The 24,980-nt window shown below is 41.2% G+C and overlaps 1 protein-coding gene across 4 annotated transcripts in view; it reads right to left on the bottom strand.

The window, feature by feature from the left end:
* Positions 1-24,980, bottom strand: part of RERE (arginine-glutamic acid dipeptide repeats) — a 401,924-nt gene that overhangs the window by 263,115 nt on the left and 113,829 nt on the right. For all 4 annotated transcript variants that reach the window (XM_084652065.1, XM_084652067.1, XM_084652068.1 and 1 more), the window contains exon 2: positions 5,692-6,162. In XM_084652065.1, the coding sequence (XP_084508191.1) occupies positions 5,692-6,016 (325 nt within the window). In that variant the 5' untranslated portion in view covers positions 6,017-6,162. The remainder of the gene's footprint in view (positions 1-5,691; positions 6,163-24,980) is intronic.

Below are 24,980 nucleotides of genomic sequence, written 5' to 3'. Positions count from 1 at the left end.
CCCTGGTTCATGTGTTATGTGAAGGGGCAAATAACACTTCCCTATTCACTTTCTCCACCCCGTCCATGAGTTTATAGACCTACCATATCTCCATTCAGTCATCTCTTTTCCAAGCTGAATAGTCCCAGTCTTTTTACTCTCTCCTCGTAGGGAAGCTGTTCCAGACCCTGATCATTTTTGTTGCCTTTCTCTGTACGCAGTATTCAAAATGTTGGCGTACAATGGATTTATACGGTGGCATTACGATATACCGTAATTTTAGTTCTCTCTTTCCAAATGGTTACTAACACTGCTAGCTTTTTTGACTGCCACTACATAGTGAATAGATGTTTTCAGAGAACTATCCACAATGATTTCAAAATCTCTTTCTGGAGTGGTAATAGCTAATTTAGACCACATCATTTAGTATGTATAGTTGGAATTATGTTTTCCAATGTGCACTACTTTGCATTTATCAACACTGAATCTATCTGCCATTTTGTTGCTCCGTCACCCAGTTTTCTGAGGTCCTCTGAAACTCTTCACCATCTGCTTTGAACTCAACTATATTGAGTAATTTAGTATAGTCTGCAAACTGACATCTCACTATATCCCCTTTTCCAGATCATTCATGAATACGTTGAACAGCACTTGTCCCAGGATAGATCCTTGGGGGACCCCAATATTTACCTCTCTTCCATAAGAAAGAAAACCAACTGGTAGACAGAGGTGCTGCACAGCAGAGTTTAATTTGGAAGGGAATTTTGGCCACAAGACAGAAATAAACTTCTATTCGTATGAAGAGTGATGGAACTTTAACATCTATAGAGATCAGAGAAGTCCTCAGTTTAAGACATCAGATAAAAATCAAATCAAATGTATTGTTTTTCTTACAAGCAACCAACAGGAGAGTTGAAGTTAAATTAGGCTACCCGAATTGCATACACCTTTAATTTACAGCTTCCTGGACTTTGCTATGTAAGTTTCACCAATTTAGACTCCCCTGCACCCATTTACAATTGTGTGACTTGCACCACCAGCCCTATTGCCTCTGAATTTTTCCTACCACATGTAACTGAAGCAAATCAGAAGCTAGAGAATGAAATCGTAATTTGCGTTTAGCCTTCTTTAAAACCATACAGAAATCACTCTACCATTTAAGACAGCAATCCAGTTAAGATGTTATTTATAATATCCTGCAGACAGCTAATCACCTTTTAAGATGGTTGCTAAGCTCATGCCTCTCCTACAAGGAACCTTGTAGTGGTGTAATTTTTCACCACTAACCATGAATGTCAGTGCAGCAGAGAGAGAGATGCAAGTCAGAGGGCAAAAAAGGAAAGTGAATAACCAAGTTTCATACCAGGAATCTTCAATTGTGTTAGTAACTGAATAGAAAGTTTAGTTCCAATTAAGTTATTAAAGTTATTTTAGTCCAAATTATGTTATTGAGTTAAGCTAAAATCTTCTTACCTAATACTACTATTTTGCCCTTCTTTAAGCAATTTGAAAAGCCTGACAACCTCCTTGAGCGGGATTGGGAAAATGGGTACAGAGTGGTTAATGATTTGCCCACTATCAGAGGCTGGAGTTAGTGTCTGACCTCGGAACAGAAGTTGGGCATCCAGCTCCCTTATAATTTGTTTTGCAACATCCCCCCTCCTAAAATAATGTTCAATTAAGTATTTTCTATTTGTAGGAGCAGATCATTCACCCACATTGTCAACCATGTGCGCTCTCAGGTGCCTAATAAGGTCTGATTGATGCTCAGCCAGCATTCACAGAATTCTTACCGTGTATGGATTCTCTGGTGTTTCTCAAACCTCTGTGCCATGATTGAAGCTTTTCCCACATTCAGTACATAAATAGCATTTCTCCCCTCTCAGTGATCTCTGGCTGATAGAAAGGTACAAGCCCTAACTGCAGTTTTTGCCACATTTAGTACATAAATAAGGTTTCTCTTCCAAGGGGATTCTCTTGTGGTGAATAAAGCATGAGCAATCACTGAAGCTTTCCCCACTTCCACAACATTTATAAGGTCTCTTGTCTATGTTTATTCTCTGGTGCATAGTGAGGTGTGAGCTCAGAATTAAACTTTCCCCATACTCATTACAGTCCTAGGGCTTTTCAGCCATGTAGGTCCTCCAATGTTGGACAGCTTTTTTTGAAAGCCAGGCACACTAAAATGGACTAAAAGTCATCCTGCTCTAGAACGGAAAGAGACTCACCTAACTGGGATGCAGTGTTGCTGTGCCCTTTTCAACAGCTGTCACTTTCCACTGCAGAGATGGCACTAAGTGGCAGCTGTTTAATGTTTCACAGCAATTAAAATATTTACAAATGTATTTATAAGTTAATAATGTATGTACGCATGCATATGTGGAAAACGAAAACATAAGTGTGTAGAGAGGCATGGACCTTTACATTTAATTGACAGTCTAAGAGATTTGATTTCCAGAGTCCCCACCCCCCTCCCAGACATGTGGGTTGCAAAGCTCTCTTTTCTAGACGTGAATAAAATAATCAAAAACTAGACTGACAATGGTTTGACCAAGGCACAGCGCAGGCAAGCTTTGTATTAAATTCTTCTGTTCTGCCAATGCATTTCTACCCAAGCTTGGAATACCTCTAATATTCCAGTACAGGGAGCCTCGTAAACAGATTACTAATTCCAAGTTCTATAACGTGGACTACTACCAGAGACCAAAAAGATATTCTATCTAGATTTTAAGCCAGGACCTTCAGCAATGAAAAGCCAGTGCATTAACCCATTGCACCTCCATGCCCACACAACAGCTGTTCTTAAAACACTGTACATGGTCTTGATCCTATGACACAAAGTCAGACTGCCCCAAAGTTTATCTTTATGCAGGCTCCCAGCTGTTATTGCACTAGTGATCAAATATTAGTCAATTCCAAGTCCTGTCTACTAAGAGCAAAACTATTATGGTAATTGATATCTCAAACCTGTCAAGCATGAGATGTGCTGTTGGGAAATAAATTAGTAAACGCAAAGTGCCAACTTTTGCATAGGCAAGAAAAACTTAAAGAGAAACACCTTAAAACCTCAAAGAATTTAGCATTAATTACTTTTCAGCTTTTTCAGAGCACTTTACATGAGAATAAATCACCCAACTGGTCCAGGAGTCGATCACACTCATATCCACACTATCACCAACTTAAGCAATTTATACCAATTTCATCTGCTTCTACAAGAATTAAGTTTAATGTTCCACAGATACAACACGTCATTTGAAAATTAGACAAGTTTCCCATCATTAGTTTCCATGGTTTTCCTTTGGAGTGTGTGTCTGTTTTGCTCAAGCAGTGTTACTATAGCACATTGATGTATTTACAGAGAAGCAGGACAAAAATAGTGAAGCCCCTAAGCTAGCTCTTTTGATAGGAGAGACAAGGATAAATACCACTTATGGTGAAAGAGGAAACTGCAATTATTCATGGTATTGAGCATTCCAAAATTCTTTACTCTGAACATAGAGTTTGTTATTCAAAATGATGGCTGCAATCAGAAATGAGAATATCTCCACAAAAAACTTCCACGTGGAATTTCATTGTCTGAAAATCTAACTGACAATGGTCATAGCTAAATTCCTACGTCAGTACTGAACGTGGAAAAATTAGATCCTGAAAAAATTTAATCCTGCAGGGATTAAATTAGCTGGCACACAGAAAAATCCACCGTAAGTGTAAGTTATTCCTATTATTGCTCTGGAAAAAAAAACCCTGAGAGTACCAGTTTTCACTGCTGATAAGTAAATGTTAAATGCTAATATAGTGCCTTTCACCGAAGGATCTCCAAGAGCTCTATAAAGGCTGGTATGCATTCAATTTATTTTTTTTTAATCTGTCAGGAAAACTGCAATGTAGAGACATTAAGAGATTTGTCTAGTGTCAAAAAACAAGACAATGGCAGAGTGGGTACTAGCTTCCTGGTCTCCAGGCTCATTGCTACAGCCACAGCTGCTATAAATACTGCTTCCCTGAAGAGTGCTTATAAGGCTGGCAATAAAATTCTAGTAACAAGTGATACAAAAGGAGGAGTAATCAGGAGCCTATTGCAGCCTATTTGAGGTAGGGACTGTGTTTAACCAAATTTGTACAGTGCCCAGTGACACAGAAGCCTGCTACTGATCATGGCATTACCTCAATATCGAACAACAACTGCAACAGTTACCAGGTATCTTCCCATATCAACCAGAAAACTCTCTAAATTCCAGCAAATAAGCAAGGAGAATTGCATGTTTACGTTGCAACTGAACGCCTGTAGTGGAAACGTGACAAAATACTGCACACCAGCCAGGCTAGAACATAGAACTGGGACTCACTTGGAGTAGAAAGCTCAAAAGAAACACTGCAACATAGCATAGCTTTGCTGCCTACACTGGCCACTGAAACGGTGGGCCTTATTAATGGGGAAGCCCCCACAATAAAAACATTACACATTTTGGGGGCAGCCCAGACACCTAGAAAAAGGAATTTTGCTAGGTTAACTTGAAAATTATTTATGCTGCTAGCCAGTAGCAAACTTCAGGGACACAAACCAAGACTGGCATTTGAGGTTTATCCCATGGGGAAGCTGACATGGTCGAGTGCAGTGTTTCTCAGGTTTTCGATATCACAGGCCGGCTTGCTGCCTTCCTAAACTGTGCCCAGGAGATTTCAGAGACCGGCACTGAGAAACACTGGTCTAGTGCACGTTAATCTACCCTCACTGGGAGGTTATGCATTTAGGAAGAAGATAAAAGTGAAGAGGGGTAGGGGTAGCAGTGAAGAATAAAGCCTTGTCTACAACAGGAAATTGACTGGCATCAGTACTGTGGAGTAAGTTATTCTATAATAGCTATTTCAGAAAAGTTCCCCTATAGACACACTATTCAGGAATAATCACTCTGCTCACAAACCAGATTAATTATTCCTAAATAAAAATCACTAATTCCTGAACAGAACATCCACAGGCGGAGCTCTTCTGAACACTTATCACAGAATAACTTATTTCACAATAGCTCTGCCAGTCACTTTCCTCATATAGATCCAGCCTAAGAATTTAGATTAGGCACCTCACATTCTAGATCAGCATTTCTCAAATGTGGCACCAGGGGCTTTTCTTCTGGCCACAGCCTTCTGAGCTGTGATTGGAGAGGGGACCGGGGGGGGGGGGGGGGGGAGAGCAGCAGCCACTCCCTGTTGCTCCTGGATGTGCTGCTGCCTTGGTGTTGGGGCTGTGAGCAGGGATTGGGCCCTGCTCCCCTCTGGAGACATCTGGGGCACAACACTGAAGGAGCAGGCAGCCTGTAAGTTCCCCACCTTCCCAGGAGCGGTGGGGCTCAGGCTTCGGGCTCCAGCCTTGAGGTGGCGGGGCAGCAGGCTCCGGCCACAAAGCGGTGGGCTTTGTTCTTGGGCTCCAGCCCCGCATGGCCTCCCCCACCCACATCGCCCCAGGTGTTTTGTTTAAGAACAAGACTTGAATTCATGCCCAACCAGAATTTGGGGAAAGGTAAGGGACAGGAGACCAAGAGGTTAGCTTGTGTTTTAGCCCCTTCCTGCAATGACCCCTACTGGAGAGCACACACCCTCCCAGCTATAACCAACAGGGTACAAATTCATGCACACAGGGCTGTACGCGACAGCCAAGAAATGGGAGGCAAGTGCACAACTACTGTCCACGTTAGCACATTTTTAAGGGTTCTTTACCTCCAGGCCTGTAGACAACATCATCCTCCGTGATGAAGGACGTTATTTCACCACTGTCAGTTCTCTCATAGCGAGATTTCTTCTTCGGCGGCTTCTTTTTATTTTTCTTGGTGGACTCCTCTGTGGTGGCACTGTTGTTGTCATTGTCCTCATCTTCACTGTGGTCACTTTCTGCGTAATTCTTGGCACCTCCTTCCAAAGTGCAACTCCGACGAGGACGGGAGTTTTCGCTCTCTCTCACTTTCTCTCTCTTGTCTCGCTCCCTGTCCCGGTCCCTGTCCCTGTCCTTCTCTTTGTCTTTGTCCTTTTCTTTGTCAGCTGTCATGATTCGCCACGTGCCTTCTTCTGTCCTCTCACGGCTGGGCCTCCGTGAAAGGTAGACAGTAAGCCTGGGCTTCAGTCTTCTGAATTTCTCACTCAAATCCAGGAAAAATTCGACCACTCCAACAACCCCAGCGTTTTAAAGAAGCTCTTGAAAGAAGAAAAAAAGAGAGGTACAATTAATACTCTGAAATCCCTCACAATCCCTCCAGTTCTGAAAATCAAAAAGGAACCTACAAAAATATTTCAGTTTGCATGAGATAAAACTGTAAAATACATGAAGTCCTTTAGAGCAGCTGTTTGATAAGTGAAACACTAGCTTCAAATACCTTGCAGATAGTTTACACAGCAGCTTTCATCCCCAAAAGATCCTCAAAGCTCCTTACAAACTAGACACAAAGGTAATTTAATCCACCACTGAAATATAGCTACCTTTGGAGTAGAACATTGTAGGTATGAGAGCACACAGAGTTTTAGGTCAGAAATGGAACTACACGATTTAGGAAGAGAAAATGTAATTACCAGTATTTGAGTCTGACCAAGATATAAGATTTCCCAGCCCCTATTCTCACAAGTACCAGGAAATTTTTAACAAAAGGTCATGATTTCCATTTTACATATCAATCAAACAACAGTACCTTCGGCAGCACAATATCCAACAGAGCTGACACAAAATAAAGAGTACCACCACATCCACTCAACCACAATTCCCATCCTAACTGCAGTTCCCAATTATCTGTTGGGAAGTCTCCCCTTCACGTGTTGAACTAGCCTGACCACACTTAGCTTGCAAGATCCAACGGGCTCACATAATAAGGTGGCAACATGCCCAAAGCTGCTCTTGCGTGCACCATAGGTAGCATACAGCTTTTGGGTTTCTTTTACCAATAATGGAATAGGCAGAGGATGAATAGCAGTATCTCTTTTTCACCAATTACTTTTCTTCTTTACTGAAAAAATAAGCACACCTATCTTGGCCCTTTCATTATTGTAAGCATTACTAGGGTAATGTGTGTTTAGCTTTATTTAAATGCAAGGTTGGATTGGGCAAGTATACTTATTACAACAGTATTTACAAGTGAATAGTATGTGGTAACTCAGAGCTATGAACCAGGATCCTCAAACTGCAAACCAGTCCTTGACAGTGAGTGCACAGAGTTTTACATCCCTCGCCCCAGAAGAAATCCCCCTCTCCTCCCTAAAACCCAAATATCACACCATCACCTAATACCAGTCAATTGAAAGCCTGTAATACAGAACACCGCTACATAAACTAGTCTCCTGTTCTCTCCGCTAGGAACCAAGAAATAATTTACCAGTAAATGCCTTTTCTAACACTCAAGTCCAACAATCTGGACTGACAGGTTGTGTGTTACATCTTTGAGTGACAGCCAGCAACACAAACAACAGTGTTAAAATTTTTGGCACCTTCTCTTCTGGAAAGCCTCGAACAGAATTTGCACCAAATGAGGCATCCATAAGCACTTCTTAAAATTATTCAATAGGAGGAATATGAACTACAGTCATTGTTATGCATATGTCATACTATTTTCCTGAAAATATGCTAACTCAAAGGGAGACATTCCAAAGGAGTAGGTCCAAGACAGACAAAAAATTAAAAGATAAGCAACTCTGTATTCCCTAATCTGTCAGTCGAGGGTTATGGGAAGCAATCCACACCACTTAGATATAAAGTAGTCAAGGAAATTAGGAAGGCACCATTGCTTTAAGAACTCTGTGACCAATTGCTGTACCACAAACAAAGGTTACTCAATCTAAAAAGCCTGGAAAGACATGCAAAGGGCTTGCAAAGACAACCGCACTGCTGCCTTGAATCCTCTTCAATGGAGGCTTTTCCTATCCAGCATTCCCAGGACCGGGAGCATCTTCAGTTATGCTAACTTTAGGCATTGTTAAGATAGGATGCAAAGAGGAGTAAGTGTGTGTGATTCTCAAGTACATATTTCCTATCACCAGAATCAAAATCATGATTTAATTCCACTCTAAGTATAAAAGTGTTCCAAGTTAGAGACCCTCAAATCAACCAGTACTTGCCTGCCAATAGCTCCTCATTGACAAAATTACTAACTTCAAAAGATTAATGTCTCAATTTAAGTGAAACCTAGAAGAAACCCCAGCCAAAAATGAAAGACTGCAAAAGGCCAACTTAGCTCTTGTGAATCAAGGTAAAGGGGAATGTACAGCTGCAATTTCACCTTGTCCCACCCTTCTGCCAGAAACTGTTGCCACTAGAAAAATATTTCATTGTTAAAAGGGGACAGTGTGAAATCAAGGCTAACTCTTCAACTGCTGGAAGGCTGTCACCTTAACAAGAAATTCAAGCTTCAAATATGTAATTTATGGGGATGAGGTTACACCACTCAAGTGACAAAAAAGTACTATTACAAAACAATGGATTTCACAGCGAACAATGTCATTACCTTGAAGGAGGTACAAAAAGGCAGCCACTTGATTCCTTAGGGCTAATCCTTCAAAGTCTCTCAGATGCAGTAAACTGTCAACAACTTGCTCCAACAGACTCATTTCTTCCATATTTGACCTCATAAAAGACATCCCCAAGAAGTGGAGGCAAGTCACCGTTATTTGAAGTCACAAGTAGAGTAAATAGCTGATTTGAGGACCTCTGAATTCCTTCTGGTCAACAAACTACTCAAGTGGAGCCCAAGCTGGGGACACCAAAATCCCATGTTTGTCCTTGTGAATTTTCTTCACTAGTTCATAAAGTCAAAGGTACTGACTGGAGCACACCAGCCCTTGAATAAATGGAATTAAAGAGGCGTTAACACAGATGGCTTCTGGATCTTGGTAGTGTCTGCCCACTTTAATATATTCCTATTCCCCCGGATATAAAAAAGTGTTATGGTCAAGGGAACTAGATGGTTCTCAGGGATACAGAACTTTTACCACTTAGGTTGCCCAATTCAAATCCAGACCAGGATGCTAGTAACGAAGAACTTATCTAGTGGTTTCTTCGTGACAAATAATAAAATAGCAAGGTTAAAAGATGGTAATAAAGATATCCAAGACCCGCCTACACAAGAGCTTTCCACCACTAACAGAGCTGTGACACTGGTGAATCATCATCAGTTTTCCTTGTGCATACATGGCCTTTGAAGCCAGTAATGAAAGGAGACTGACCAACTGAGGTGGACAAATGACAGTTTCCAAAAAGATATATTCCCTGGTGGATCAGCTGTAGCTTTAAATTATTCCAGCTTGAAAATGTAGCCCATGATACTGACTGCAAGCACGAAATCAGGAGCCTAAAAAGATGCAATGCCCCTTACATTAACCTTCTGAAACTGCTTAAGATTAAGAAAAGGACATTCAGACTTTTAAAAAGTTATTTGAGAAATAGCAAACTGGTTCTGTGCATCTGAAATCTCTTAAAACAAGCTATAATAAATTCTTGTTATTAACTACTACTCCCACCACTGAAAATGCCCAAAGACACAAAATTGCTTTCGCTGGGATGATTCAAGCTAGGGCTTGAATCTGAGGCATTTCCTGAATAAGCCAATCATCCATGTAAGAAATCATTCCAACTCCTTTACTTCTTAAAGCAGTTACCATCATTCTGCCAACACAAGGTGATCTGATGCAAGTCCAAAGAGAAGAGCATAGCAATGAAGATGTCAATTGACCAGAGAAATCAGAGATACCAGTGATGGCAAGGGTCTACACAGCAGCATGCTGATAAATATCCTATATGTTGAGAGAGCCTGGATAATTCCCCTGGGTTAACTGCTAAAATAAATTCTTTGTTGATACCATATAAGGTTTATTTTGGGCAACAAACCAATTTAGCCATTTTAAATCCAAACCGGGACTGTTCCCAGGGGCATCTCAGAAACTGTAAAGACAAAGAATAAGCCTCTATAGCACATGATGATACTGATATGATGCCTCTTTAGACAAGAGGAAGTGGAGAGAATAGTTTCTGTATGGTGAAACACTGATGACTATTATAAGAACATAGAGCATACATCAATTTTATTTTGATAGCCTCTCAGGATTGATTAAACCCATCCATCTGCGTTTACTCTTATCTACTGGCTCAAACCCCCAAGGACACAATCAGTGAAGGTAAGTATAGATTGGAAGGGAAAAGAAGCCTATGCAAAAACTTGGTTTTTAGAATTTGGTTCCTGTTTCTCTCATCCCTGGGATAAGAACACCATATCCCTCTCCTCCGAAACTAGAAGGCTATTTTGATCAAAGATTCGGAGCAAAGATGTATAGTATAAGGAGACAGACTGTTCTATTTTTGTTTTTAGTCAAATGAGGAAGGGAACATCCATACTACGTATAAATCAGCAAGCAATTACACAACCCACAACCTTACACTGAAAGGTAAGGAAACCAAATGGAATCTCATGCAGAGACATGAAAAACAAAATCTTAAAACAAACAGCAAGTCTTGCCTCCACTGCAGGGATACCCTAATTTAGAGGTATTAAAGTGCCTTGAGTGGCTGCTAAGTTTATATAAGGCCTGAGTCCCACGAGCTAATCAGAAAGGTGCTACCACTTCTTCCCGCTGCTTTAATCCTCAAGCCATTCTAACAAGGCATGTGATGAGCACAAGTATATAGCAGTTTCTAGCTGGGATGTGGCTAGAGCCAATGACCTTTTAAATTCCACCTTCACACATCTGTCAGTAATGCCCTTGCTGACTTCTATAAACAGAGATAACCTTTCTTCCCCCAGTGACAAGAGTAGAATCTACTCGCAGGGAAATGTCCCCTAAGACAGACTTATCTGTAGATAACCTATATATTCCCCCCCAGAGCAGATGGCATGCAATTTTGTATCAGGATTAGCCCCAACTTTTATAAATTACATACTCAACAGCCAAGTGACTGCAAAGCAGCTTTGTCAGCTTTTCCTTCCTCTATCAGGAGTGGAAGCTCATCTTTCACTTAGAAAAAGTCAGCCTCGTAACCTCGTCAATATTGATACAGTTTATGGCCCTCTGTATTAAGTTATCTTACAGACTCTGCTGGAGGGTGAGAACCTTCCTCTTCATCCAATGGTGAAAAATACCCATTTGGGGGAAATTTGTTTGACTGACAGGGTTTTTAAGCCAGCACCACCACAGTCCAGCTAGTCAGACACCTGCTGCCAAGATCATGCTGATCTGGGAAGGGGAGATAGATGCCAGAAGCAGGCTTAACAAAACCTGGCTAGTTTTTTCCCCACCGCCCAAGACAAAGAATCTAGGTATCAAGATGCACACATGATTCTGGGTGAGAATGAAAACAGGATTTAAAATCTCACCTAACGATTCAAGGGCCCATGGCTGACAGCAACTAAAGCTTCTCTTAGCAAATTCATCTATGTTTATATTGTCCGTCTCCTGCAGCATTCCAGTCATCTCCTCACCTTTGACTAACGCCATGTCTACACGAGCACTTTTGTCAGTAAAACTTCTGTTGGTCAGGGGATGTAGGGAAAAAAACCAGTCCTGACCAATGTAAGTTTCACTGACAGAAGCACCAGTATGGACAGTGCTATGTCAACATGAGATGCTCTCCCGCCAATATAGCTACCACCACTCGTTGGAGGAGTTTTAATTATGTCAATGGGAGAGAGCTAATCTGGAGACCTTACAGCAGCACAGCATAGATATAGGGTTGCCAACTTTCTATTTGCAGAAAACCGAACACCCTTGCCCCGCCCCCTCTCCCACTCCATCCTCCCTTCCCTCGGTCCATCGCTCACTCTCCCCCACCCTCGCTCACTTTCACCGGGCTGGGGCAGGGGATTGGGGTGCAAGAGGGGTGAGGGCTCTGGCTGTGGGTTCTGGGGTGGGGCTGGAGATGAGGGGTTTGAGGTGCAGGAGAGGGCTCCAGGCTGGGGTAGGAGATTGGGGTGAGGGCTCCAGATGGGGGTGCAGGCTCCAGGGTGGGGCAGGGGTTTGGAGTGCAGGAGAGGGCTCTAGACTGGGGCAGGGGGCTGGGAGGGGGCTCCGAGCTGAGACAGGGGGCTGGGGTGTGGGAGGGGATACATGCTCTGGGCTGGGGTGCAGGCTCCAGGGTGGGGCCAAAAATGAGGGGTTCAGGGTGTGGGAGGGGGCTCAGGGCTGGGGCAGCAGTTGGGGCGCAGGAGGAGATTCAGGGCATGGGTTCCGGGCAGCACTTACCTCAGACAGCTCCCAGGAAGCAGCGGGCTGTTAAAAGTCTGGTTGGCGGTGCAGTCAGGCTCCTTACCCAGCTCCACGCAACTCCCCGGAAGCTGCCGGCATCTTCCTCCGGCTCCTATGTGGAGGGACGGCCATGTGGCTCTGCGTGCTGCCCATGCCTGCAGGTGCCGCCCCCTCAGCTTCCATTGGCCACGGTTCCTAGCCAATGGGAACTGCTGAGCTGGCACTGGGGGCGGGGACAGTACACAGAATGGCCGTCCCTCCGCCTAGGAGCCAGAGGGAGATGCCAGCAACTTCCCATGAGTCGCAGGAAGCCTGCCTGCGCCACCAACCAGACTTTTAACAGCCTGGTCAGCAGCGCTGACAGGAGCCAGCAGGGTCCCTTTTCGACCAGGCATTCCAGTCGAAAACCGGACACGTGACAACCCTACATAGACCTAGCCTAAGGCAGCTGGAGCGGGGGACCAGGAATAGTCTCAACATTTGAGATTACTGGCTAAATTGCGCCCTAATTGGAAGGTGCAGCTTTATTGGAGGAATGCTTATGCCAGAGCAAGGCTTGAACTGAGTGATTTAACATGACTCACTTTGTAGGAGAACTGAACTCTGAATGAGGGCCAGCAATACACAGAATACAGACCGAACTCGGTCTGGCTGATTGTAAATTACCTTAAGGAACAGGTCAAACCTGCTTCCCACCAGTCTGGGAAAATGCAAAATTATCTACCAAAGAGAGAGAACATGCTGCTCTGCACCTGAGCCAGGCAGAGCAAGAAGAGGGGCATAATCCTATCAGAGGTACTGTACTGGACAGAAGAATACCACCTCTGTGTGACATGCAAAAATGGAGGATACAGAACTTCAACAGGACTGCCTATCTAAGGACTACCCACAAGTAAAGACTGCAGGATCAGTGCCATAGGAAAAAATTTTCATCTCAATATTTTGCTCTAGTTTAATCTAAGTGATATATTTATGGTACAAGTGCTTTGTTGTATGCATAAATACATCACTTAGATTAAACTAGAGCAAAATATTGAGATGAAAATCTCCGCATAAAGGGCTATTGTTTATTAAAACAGAATGTATTCATATAGGCTTTTTACATACATATGCTTGGACAATCTTTCACATAAAGCAGAGTTTAGCCTAGTTTGCTTGTCCATCTGTAATCTAGTGCAGGAGCTGCCCATCTATATTTTAAGTATTTTTAAAAGGCACATGATGAAAGCCTCTCATAAGCACTGCTCAACATCGTTCCACAAACGGATCACATTTCCTAGGATTCTCACAGAGAACAATTCACAATTTCAAAAATGTGGAGAGGATTAACTGACACCACCATGAAACAATACATCTGTTTTTATTTCTCCATGAAAAAACCTCACCACATTAGAGCAGTCCTAGAATCACTGGATAGATAGAGAGGGGGAATAGTTGTGTAGAAGTAACATGGGAAAACCAGAAGAGTAAGGTAAGGCAAGGCAAGGCAAGGCAAGAACTACTAGCAAGCACCTGATTAAGATTAAACCATGGTTACCCCAGAGCAAACACTCTATAAATTAATCCTTTATTACATGAACAGTGATTCAAACATCTTTCAAGGTCCTTGGATATTTTATGCCTTTGCAATAAATGTCAACACATTCTCCCCCACACACATGCACCCCTGGCTCCTTAAAAAAATCTTTTTGGAATCGTTACCACAAAAGAATGACAATTTAAAGATGGAAATGGATATCCCATATGGTGATGGAATCGTCTGGCAAAAGAATGGAAAATACTAAGAATGAATTTAAAAATCTGATTTCTAGAATAATGTATATATGTGGATATCTGATTACATATACATCGCACACATTTAACAACTTTTTTTTAAAAAGTCACAGACATCGCCACATTCAGAAACCATGCTGTGGCCCAATCACACTTAACTGAACATACCAGGCAAACTGCTCAAAACTAATCTGCTTACTTAACGTTATTCATCTGTCACAGATGTTGCAATGGGTTACGCACTTTTAGCATTTTATACATAATTATGCTTGGATGATATGGAATCCATAAAACTAACTCTATTACAAGAATATAATGTGCCCTGGTTTTTTGTTCTCTAAAGTAAACTGTGCTAATACATCACATATATTGCCAAAACCAGTAATTACACAGATGTTTAAAGCTGGATTAGGACAGTAGAAGTAAATACATTGAAAATCTTAGTGGTTTTTGGCAAGCTCTATGGCTTGGGTTTGCAGTAATTTTACTCACTGGCAGCTTCGCTCCCACTGTACACAACAACCGTCAAAGCAGCTGCTTCTGTCGTCATACAACTGAAAAGCTCATATTATAGCACCACAGGGCAAAGAGTATTAATTGCCTATGATACCAACTTACCGCCTCATCCACAGGGAATTTCCTAGAGACTAACTGGTCAAAGAACTACAGTATAGGCTAATGGAGAGCATCCACATTCCAGCAACAGAGAGGTATACAAAGAAAAAGGAAAGAACTGTTTTTGCATTTAAAAAAATCAGAATTTCTCAAGCAAGAATGGATTTAACCCTACAACTGGAACATAACATTGTAAGATTTTGATAGTCATGACACCAGTCTGTGTTTAGGCAAATTAGTTATATATACACACAATCAGATAACTCCATTTATCCCCATTCTGTTCTGTCACACACAAAGGAAAGCTGAAGAAGGGAACAGGCGTTCCGCTCTTGAATGCTGCTCAGAGCCTGTTTCATTATAGAGTAACCCCTGATACGAATGAATTCCCAGAAGACAGATTGAGACCCTGGTTAATCATGCTCAACACCATACAGCATAGTCCAAAGCACACAAAGTCATATTGAAGTTTGCAGAACATTCCAGGGTTCAACCTAACTAGCAACTAAGCTTATTCCAAAGTGCACAATAGGAAAACAAGGGGGAGGACTCTTTCCGACCCCTCAGTGTAACTACAACACAAATTTATGATAAAAAAGCAGCACCAGAGCCTCACCTTTAATCCAAGTGAACAATAGAAACAATAGAAATGGGGGTCAGCATGCCTACTTGAGCCACAGACAAATAAACTACTAGAATGCACAAGGGTGCTAATTCAAGACAAAACTGAGCCTGTCTTTGCAGACAAGATGTTAAGTACCTGATGGGAGTAAAGCCCCATTAGCCCAAAACTGAATGTGTCAAGCCTCACCCAACCCCGGTGTGTTATTTTTCAAATGGCTGGGCCCTTTTGGATCAGTATGATTCACTTTAAATGACTTAACATATTATACTATAGCGTTTGTTCAACCTCAGTCAGGCAAATGTTGCCCATAAAACCTACTCAATTATAGATACCAGCTGCTTGGAAAATCCCAGAAACTGACCACAACTGTTGTGTGTGTAGCTAAAGAAATGTTATTACAGCTCACCAATCACATGGCTGTCGCCAAAAAAGCAACACAGACACTTCCCTAACAGTGGTCTTTCAACATCAACAGACTAGCATGAACTTTAAAAAAAAAAAAAAAAAAAAAAAAGTATCTTTAAGTGTGGACAGGCACAGACAGGCTTGTTTGAATGCTGTGGGGATTTAAAAGCAAACTTTGCTAAACTGATGTTAGGAAAGGAAGATAAAATGTCTGAGACTTCGGGATATCAAAGACTTAAAAGTCTAAAAATACACCCAAGCCTTGTTTAACCAAACAAAAGCTTCAGAGTTGTTTAGAATCACACCAGCATTTTAGAAATGAGGAGGAGGAGATAGAGGCAGGCCAGACCTATACTAGGAATGCTTTGCCAGTATGGCTGTATTGGTAAAACACTTCTCATATGGATGCAACTTATGCCAACAAAATAGCACTTTTGCTGATATAGCTTTTACCAGCCCCAGTACCACCATCAAGTGTCCCAAGGAAAATAAGCTAAGCTGGCAAAAGCGCACTTTTGCCACTAAAACTGCATCTACACTAGGGACTTCTGCTGGCACAGCAGTGTTCGTCAGGCATCACACCTCTTCACACCCCTGACACAGCTATGCCAGCAAAAATTTGTAGTACAAAATTGGCCTTAGAAAGAGGGTGCAAGAGCTAATGTTGCAGCACCAAAAATGTTCCTTTGGAATCAGTCTGTTCTCATGGATAAAAATACAGTTCAACCACTTTTGTAGATTTTGTTTTGCTTTTTAAACCATCATATGCATATTTTAAAGGGCATAATTTTCACTCGGACCTTAGTGGTGCCAAACCATAAATATATACCTAGAAAAAAGCCTTAAGGAATTTATTGGAAAGAGTAGTTACTGCACATGCAAATGTATTTGCATACGTGTTTATTTAGATTTTAATCAAAAAACTTGTTGGCACCTATCTTATATGTTAAAACACACAATATGATACAAAGGACTGCTCAACGCACCATGACACAAATTAATAGGAAGAAGGTAAACTAAACACAAATCCTTCCAATTCTCAGTCATCAGAATTCTGCAAGGGGAAAAAAAAAAACAAACATGTTTTACAGAATGTCCAGATGCTTAAAATCCACTTGGAAAACCTGAATATCTGATCCATCTAAAATAAAAACACCCCCCAAAATAAGAACTTAACATGGAGTAAGTGACTGCAAAATTTCTACTTTTAGTCAGAATGGTCTGACACTGGCCACTCCATTGGCTCAGTGCTTTGAAATTATTACCCTGAGAGTCCTCTATTCCTTTCCCAATTCTGCCACTGGCTTATTATGTGACCTTAGGCAAATCAGCCTCTGTGCCCATATTTACTCATCTGCTAAATGCTACTTATCTATCTCACAAGTGTGTTTGAACTTTAACTTGTTTTCAAGATTGCTTTGAAACCCTTAGATGAAAGGCATATAGTGAGGGCAGTTTTAACAACACTGCCATGTGACCGGAAAATGATTTTCCAACCCTATGTTCCTGCTTCCCAAGTTTCAATTCCAGACTCTTACTGCCAGGCTGGGAGCATTGCAGAAGTAATACAGCAATTAAAACCCCAAGAAAGGCTAAGGAAAAAATGAATGCCTTACATTGCAGTGTATGAGCAACCCGGGTTAAGTCCTGACCTTGAAAGCACTTATGCGCGCACACACAACTTTATTCATGGAGGCAGTCCTATTGATGTCAACAGGACTATTCCTGTGACTAAAAGGTTACATACGTGCCTAAGTGTTTGAAGGATTGGGAAATGAAAGACTAAATTTAAAGGTCTGGGGGAGGGGTAAAAATTGTGAGATTTCACCCTCGTGAAAGAAGAGATTAATCAAACAAACAGCATCTCTTGGAGTCTTTTATTGTCAAAGTCTTTATTCTTTGAGACCCTCAACTTGAAAGACTGCATTTATGTGTACAATTGTTACAGGAAACCTACAGTATTTCTAGGACAGACATTAGAGAAAACTATCTCCCCCCATCCCTCTTTGCTTTGCACACCTGGGAGCACTTAGTGACAAGTTATTTTTGTATTTTGTTGGTCATTTGACACATCTTTCACCGCCTTGGCAGTCAGTCGTTCACATGCAGGCTCTATCCTAGAACACGCAAACAGCATTTACAGAAACAGCACCAGGCGACTGAAAACAAAGAGGCAAAAGGATTGGGCCCCAAAAAAGACTGGTGATGCTGTTCCTGGGCCCTTCCAAAAAGACATTCTTAAACATAGCAGGGGAGTAGAAAACCATTGTGGCCATTTTTATATTGAAAAAAAAATCTGGATTTTTTTTTTTTCATCAGAAGAGTGATTTTTAAAGGTGAGTCAATTCCCCAAAACTCATGTTGATAGTATTTCTTTAAATAATAATCTTCCCAGGAAGAGACCCCATGTCACACGTTTCAAACAAGATCATTTTTATAGCATAAAAAAATAACTGAAAGTAGCATTTATAATAGAAGTGCGGATGTAGTGTTCCAACAGAGCCATAACAGATACGGCTAAGGCCTTTGTTACCTAAAAGCTATAAATATTTAACAAGACAACCAAGCCAAAATCTGTTTGGATGAGCACTTGCTAGAATGAAGCATGTGGAAAATTTTCTTTCCTATCTCTTGGAAAGAGATAGAGCTGTCTATAAGTTCAAGGAACAATCAAATATTCTTATGCTTGTTAAAACAGAAGTGCTCCAGAGCTGCAAATGGATATTAGTTCACAAGTCTGTGAGGATGACAGGCGGGGGGACATTGGCGCCAAAATCACCAGTGAAAAGAAAGATCTAGAGGCAGCTGCTACGGTGATCAGAACACTGCTTCAACTAGAGAATTCTGCCATTCGTTATTGTTGTTGTTCCATGCACATGAAATGCTTGCAAAGTGCTGTTTTCAATCGCTCACAGGTTTCCAGTACAGTTACAACTGCACCCGCTTCAGCCAAGTCTCAAGAATGCCTCTGCCCGAGGAGTTCAATTTGAACTATTTCAGTGCAAGTAAAGCAGAAAGCCCAGGTACTGCAGCCAGATCGAGTCTCTCAACAAAGTCCTGCCTTTTTCCTCTTCATCCTTCACTCATAGTACAGACAGCTCAGAGCAGTGGCTGTCTCCTGGCAATGTCTGAATACAAGGGTTCCAGACAGGCCTGAGAGAAGCAGAGACAATATTCAATTCTGCTCAGTACTGCTCTCATTTTCCAGGCAAGCCCGAAGAGCCAAGTAGTAGGTTAGCCTCTGTTCCCCTAATACTCCCTCCCCCTGCCCCGCCCCAAGTAACTGAAGACACAAGGTGGCTTAATTAAATCTTTATTTTAAATAAAATTAAAAATAAACTCTAGAACTCAGCACATCTGTGCCTCAAAAAAAAGTCACAGAAAACAAACATGAACAGGCCCACAAGCACAGACTAAGAATTTAATAGCATTAAATCAATAAAGCAACAGACATATTTTATTGGAATCTGGGGCTTCCTTGGCAGTGAGGTGGCTGCATCTACCTTTCCCCCCGAGACCTGGAAGAGAGAAAATAGGTAAGGGGACATTTGTCAAAATACATACATAAAGGCAAAGCTTCAGCCCCACATGTACTCAAGTTAAACCTAGCTCTCTACTTACCACCCCCACCGCACTATAGTGGTCACCAGGTTCTCACAGAGGACTAGTATGTCCCTATTGTTCTCCAGGAAGTCATTGCAGGAGGAGAGAGGAGAGGGAAGCTGTTTGGACCAGAAGGAATCACCTGAATGAATGTCCTCTTCTGGGATCCCAGCTTGGACTGTTTCCATACCTACATCCTAGAGGGAAGCACACAAGAAGGAAACAGTTCAGCAACACCACATTAGAGACTACAGAGGAAGAATAATAAATTGCAAAAATATTTTGTCAACAGCATGCCCCTTACCTCCTCAAGCACCATCACCTGAATATAGCGATGATGGGAATAGACTCAAGATCAAAGTCTTTCCTGCAATGATATAACTGCAGCTGATGACCTTTACTGTGGCATCTGCATACTGTTACATTAGGGTGTAGACCTTGCCTCTCAACACATGAGGATCCATGGATAGGACAGAACACTTGAAAGCAATCATTAGACCTAATCTAATACAGTATAACATTAACAGGGACAAAGAGATTTTATTACATATATGTCTGACAGGCACAAACTGTACAGATATTATCTACAATGCATTGTGCTGCCTAGAAGGCATCTCCTACCATGCCAAGTTCCAGGAAGCTATGCTTGGAATTCAGGTTCCACAATGCACTAGTACATAAATTTATGGACATGCTGCACCAGTTTAAACAACTGGGCTGGCTTATGTAGGCACACTGAACTGACACAAGTGTAAATCATGCTCAGATGTTTGGCTGAAGCTTTTACATTTGCAGTGGTCAATCCTAGAGCAGAGATGGACCTGAACAATCAGTGTGTGTGTAGTCAAGGGAGCCTCCTTCGTGTATCATGGAGTAACAGTATTAAAATACTGAAGAGATTTATTAGGAAAACACCAGTGACTCCCCTAGTGAAGAATCAGCGCTGGCCCTGTTGGGTACAAGTCATCATCTGTGAGGAAAAGGTGTGTTCCCAAATAGGGAAACCACAGGTATCAAAAGCTTGAAACGGGATCCTGTTCCTGATCCAGTCAGCTTGGAAAGGTTACCTCTATTTGAGCAAACCAGCTAGACTGTAGCTGTGTGAAGTCAAGACCTCCTGGTAGCAGACAATACCCATGCCCCAGAAAATAATTCCACTTTAAAAAAATTAATCAATTCCAAACAAATGGTAGAACAAAAGGAGTTTCATTCGATACAAATTAATGTTTTAGGCAATTATCTTGGTGCAATAAGCTTGCCTCATGTGAAACCAGGTAGGTGTAATTTGGCCTAGACCTACATAAGAAAGAAATTAGATTAAATAAAGTTGAGAAGCAAAAACAGATGCTAAGTTTTTATAAATCCCCAATATCATTCATTGACTGGGTCTTTTTTCAACATTTTGCACAGGTTAGAAAAGAAGTATCTCCGCTTATCTTAAAATCAGTCTTCTATCCAGGTCTATGTACCAAGATGTTGCTTTGTCTCTGGAGAGCCATCAGCTAGAATAACCAGATCTGGACAGTTGCAAATTAACATTGCAAAATTGCAGTGAACACTGAGCTAAACAGAGTTCTCCAGTTATTTGATCTATACACCTGGAAATCATTATCAGCGGGAAAGGCATACATGTCACCTCTTTGCACATTAATTCCAGCTAAGAGGTTTATGTGCTTAAAGAGTCAGGTTTTAAAGATAATGTGAAAGCAAGTCCAACAGAAATAATATGAGCTAGTAATATCAAGGCAACTAAGCATACAAAGTAACTAACAATATGGAGACGAGATCCTTTTTTTCTTTAAGTGAGCCAGACGTAAATCTTTTAACAAGATTTGTATCGGTCATGTGTTACCAGTCTTAAACACAACAGGACCATTCTTCTGTAAGCTTTTAGTCTCATACTGCAAGATAAAAAGCCACTGTGTTGAGCAAATGCCAGATTAAAAGAGGTGTGTGATGCAACTAGAGTTCCTTTGACAAAACTCACCTAATTTTTTGATCAAGGAAGAATTAAAAGTTTACACTTTCAAAGGAAGGCATCTAAAGGATTAAACAAACCAAAATGGATGAAGTCTTTATTTTAAGTTTAAAAAACAAATATTTTTATAAAAAATTAGAGGCCCTTCAGATCATCTGCAAAATATGAGTATTGCACGATTGAACACCAGAGAAAGAGTATCTTAAACTGCAACAGGCAAATGAAGGCTAAAATGCTAAATGGTAAGTACAAAAAATGCAGCATTAGCACTGGATTTCCAACAAAAACACACTGCCTACCTCCAGTGCACAAAGGAGTAGCTCCTAAACATCTTACATTTTGAAAAACTCCACCTTTGATTATAAAGCTGATTAGCAGCATGGGCTGATTAGCAGCATGAAACTAAGCTGCCTTTTTTTTTTTTTTTAAATGAGACATGGATTCCTCCCTTCTCCCTCCTTTTCTCCACAGATTTAACTTCATTTGAAACCCTGCAGCTTACATTTTCAAGAGTGACTAGTGATTTTTGGGTGCCTTTCATTTTAAAAAGGGGGATGATTTTCAAACCAGATACTCATCACTTTTTCTGTAAATTAAGCAGGCCCCCCTTTAGGGCGTCTCAAATTGGACACCCAACTCTATTTTGAAATTTTAGTCCCACAAGTTGTGATGGGGCCAAATTCCACTACAGTCAATCAATACCTGGGAAGAATCTGGCATAGAATTTCTGAAGTAGACCTTCTCCAATATGGTTTTCTTAACAGATTGCCAGTTACATAGCACAAATATTGGCCTCATCGTTGTCAAGAGTCGCTCAGGGATAAGAAGGTAAAAAGTGACTTCTGCAAACAATTTTGCTTCTACTGCATTAGGTTCTCTGTTTGGCAAAATAAGTATGAATTTAAGGCTGCAAGTGCTAAAGAAAAGTTTGACAATTGCTTCTCACCCCTTAAATTTAATATTCCTACAATAGTATTGCCTGGCTCTCCAACCAGCCAAACTGTTCTATAACAGAGACTTGTAAGTATACAGACATATGCAAAATCTTCATTACAGCAGGACTAGTAATGATCCTACACATAATGTGAAACTTGTTTAAGCTGTTTTGCCATTTTAAACCTTGATTTCTCCAGGTTTACTATCATTTTGGACTGCGTCAGGCAGAAACTTGGAATGCAAGTAGTTGGCAGGGATGGAGTTTATGATTTTTTTTTAAAAATAATTATTTTAGTATGCTGTAAGATGACTTTTTTTCTAGTAATGAAGCAGGAAAAAGCAGGTTTTAAAACATATTAATGAAGACCAGGTTATGAATGTGAATACATAGTGATGTCAATTCATGTTCTGATATCAAAAACGAAAAGGAAAATATGTCCAATTTACACAACCATACCAACAAACAATTATGTATGCAGTGTTGTTATAGTCATGTCAGTCCCAGGATATTAGAGAGACAAGATGGGTGAGGTAGTATCTTATATTGGACCAACTTCTGTTGGTGAAAGCGACAAGCTTTCGAGTCACATACAGCTCTTCTTCAGGTCTCTGAGTAAGTTTTCCAGACCTGAAGAAAAGCTTTGTGTAAACTTGAAAGCTTGTCTCTCTCAGCGACAGAAGTTGGTACAATATAAGATATTACCTCATGCACCTTGCATGTCTAACAGTTGTGTCAGACAGACATGACTGAAAAGAAAAACAAAATCTTATGACTGCCACAAGTCTTGTATATACTCAGTACAGCAGCATCAGCTCTTTCAAAAGGCCTCTCGATAAGAGATTGTAAGCTCTTTGGGGCAGGCCATCTGAATTATCTTCATTCTGTAAAATGTGGTGTACGTTCATAATCACAAATATCTTAAATGTCTAATTATTGAAAAGCACTATGTGCCTTTGGGTTGTGCCCGCTTGAGCTGGTCTTTAGTAAAGTACAAGGGATGAATAAAATTTAACCACATGCACAGCTGTAGCTTCATCAGTGAAATCCAAGATTATTTATGAATATTACTGTGATGAGTTAATTTGAACTTAATCAGACATACATGTGGCCTTTTATTCCTGCTTTAAAATAATGCAAAAGAACCAAACAGGCTCTAATTTTGTCAAGTCAGTATTGAGGGGATTGTTTTTATACCCTTTGATCTGACCAGTTCAGTTTTGTTCTCTTTAACCAGCTAGAAATAAGGACTCCACTGGGAGAGAACTGTTGGCTATGAAATGCAGCTTTATGCATCAGCACTTGTAAGATATAAAAGAGAAACGTAATTACATTGTCCTTTTATGTCTTCCCACCTATCCAGTCATCTTTGGAGAGGGGCAAGGACAGTCTGAGAAGCATAAAAGGTCACTTGGCAAAGCACAAGACTGGTTGTTAGGATGCTAGGGTTCCACTCCCAGCTTCGCCACAGACTTCTTGGGTTAACTTGAACAAGTAATTTCACATGTGCTTCAGTTTCCCTAGTAGGCCAGAGAAAAGCTCCACAGACTTAAAGAGCTGCTTCTTGGAACAGGTCTGATAAGGAATGGGTTTACTGATGTTTACAGTACGTGAGCAAATAAGGGACTTATTTTAACATAAACATCCCAGTAATGCAAAATATGAATACTAAGTCTGTAAGACCTTAAAGACTGAGGCAAAAAAATGCTCTCTCTGCACTAATAACTTGTCCTCTTGTGCTTAGGTAGGACACTGCACACAGTTTAGCTTCATGCTGTACAATGTACAATTACATACAAAAAAACTATTTTAAAAGAACATTATTTAGGTTTTAAAGTCAAGCACTCCAAAGTGAAGGATGGCCAAACTTATGGTTTCCCCGTGCAGACTTATTTCTGTCCCTTTGTGCACTGAATGAGAGACCGGTCCTGTGGAAAAAATAGTAGATGATCATGTAATCAAAGACCGTGATAATGCATATACACAAAGAAATAGAATTGTGTGCATGTCAGGAGCTGTCCATGAGTTAATGAGAGCACAGACAGATGAATGAAGAGAGGAAAGTAAACCATGCCCTGCATCTTCAGCAATAAGGGGAATCTGCTCTGCAAAAAGTATTCAGGTGAGTGTGGGGAGCCTTTATTCTGAAGACCTGATAGCGTTTCTATATAGGAAACTCTTCAAGAGAAGAGCAACAGGACGTGTTGAAACTTGCTCAAGAACATCCCGTGTTCTATTTACCAGCAGGTCAAAAGGAGTACTAACAGCTGTGAAAGGGGAAAAAGGGAAGATCTGGCTACTGCCCTCTTTCCAATGGTGAATATTCATTATAGGACTTGAAAAAAGGTTTCAACTGGCTGCAGATCAGTAAGCAACTGAGTTGCAACCACTGGTTTAACCTTGGACCATGAAGGAACAACAGGAGCTGTTGTCTTTACAGCAGATGGGCACATTCTCAGGTAGGAGAGGAACATTTGCAGGGCCAGAATGAAATGTGGCTTCAAAGGCCTTAGGCTGTGTCTACACTAGCAAGTTTACAGTGGCACAGCTCTACCAATGCAGCTGTGCCGCTGTAAGATCGCTCCTGTAGCTGCTCTATGCAGCTAATAATAAAAGCACCTCCACAAACAGCAGTAGCTATGTCAGCGGGAGAGGCTCTCCTGCCAGCATAGCACTATGCACACTACCACTTATGCTGGCAAAACTTGTGTCGCTCAAAGTGTATGTTTTATTCACACCCCTGAGCGATACAAGTGGTAGTATAGACACGGCTCTAGTTAAGAAGGATGTTCAGTCTGCCATGAAAAATAAGAGCAAGGTAACCATTCCTCAACTGAAAAGTCAGTCATATACACGGAAGGTTTTCC

The sequence above is a fragment of the Lepidochelys olivacea genome (genome assembly GCF_965140295.1).
Source record: "Lepidochelys olivacea isolate rLepOli2 genome assembly, chromosome: 18".
Taxonomy (NCBI): Eukaryota; Metazoa; Chordata; order Testudines; family Cheloniidae; genus Lepidochelys; species Lepidochelys olivacea.
Note: the sequence above shows the minus strand (reverse complement) of the source record. Positions and strands in the feature narration are given on the sequence as shown.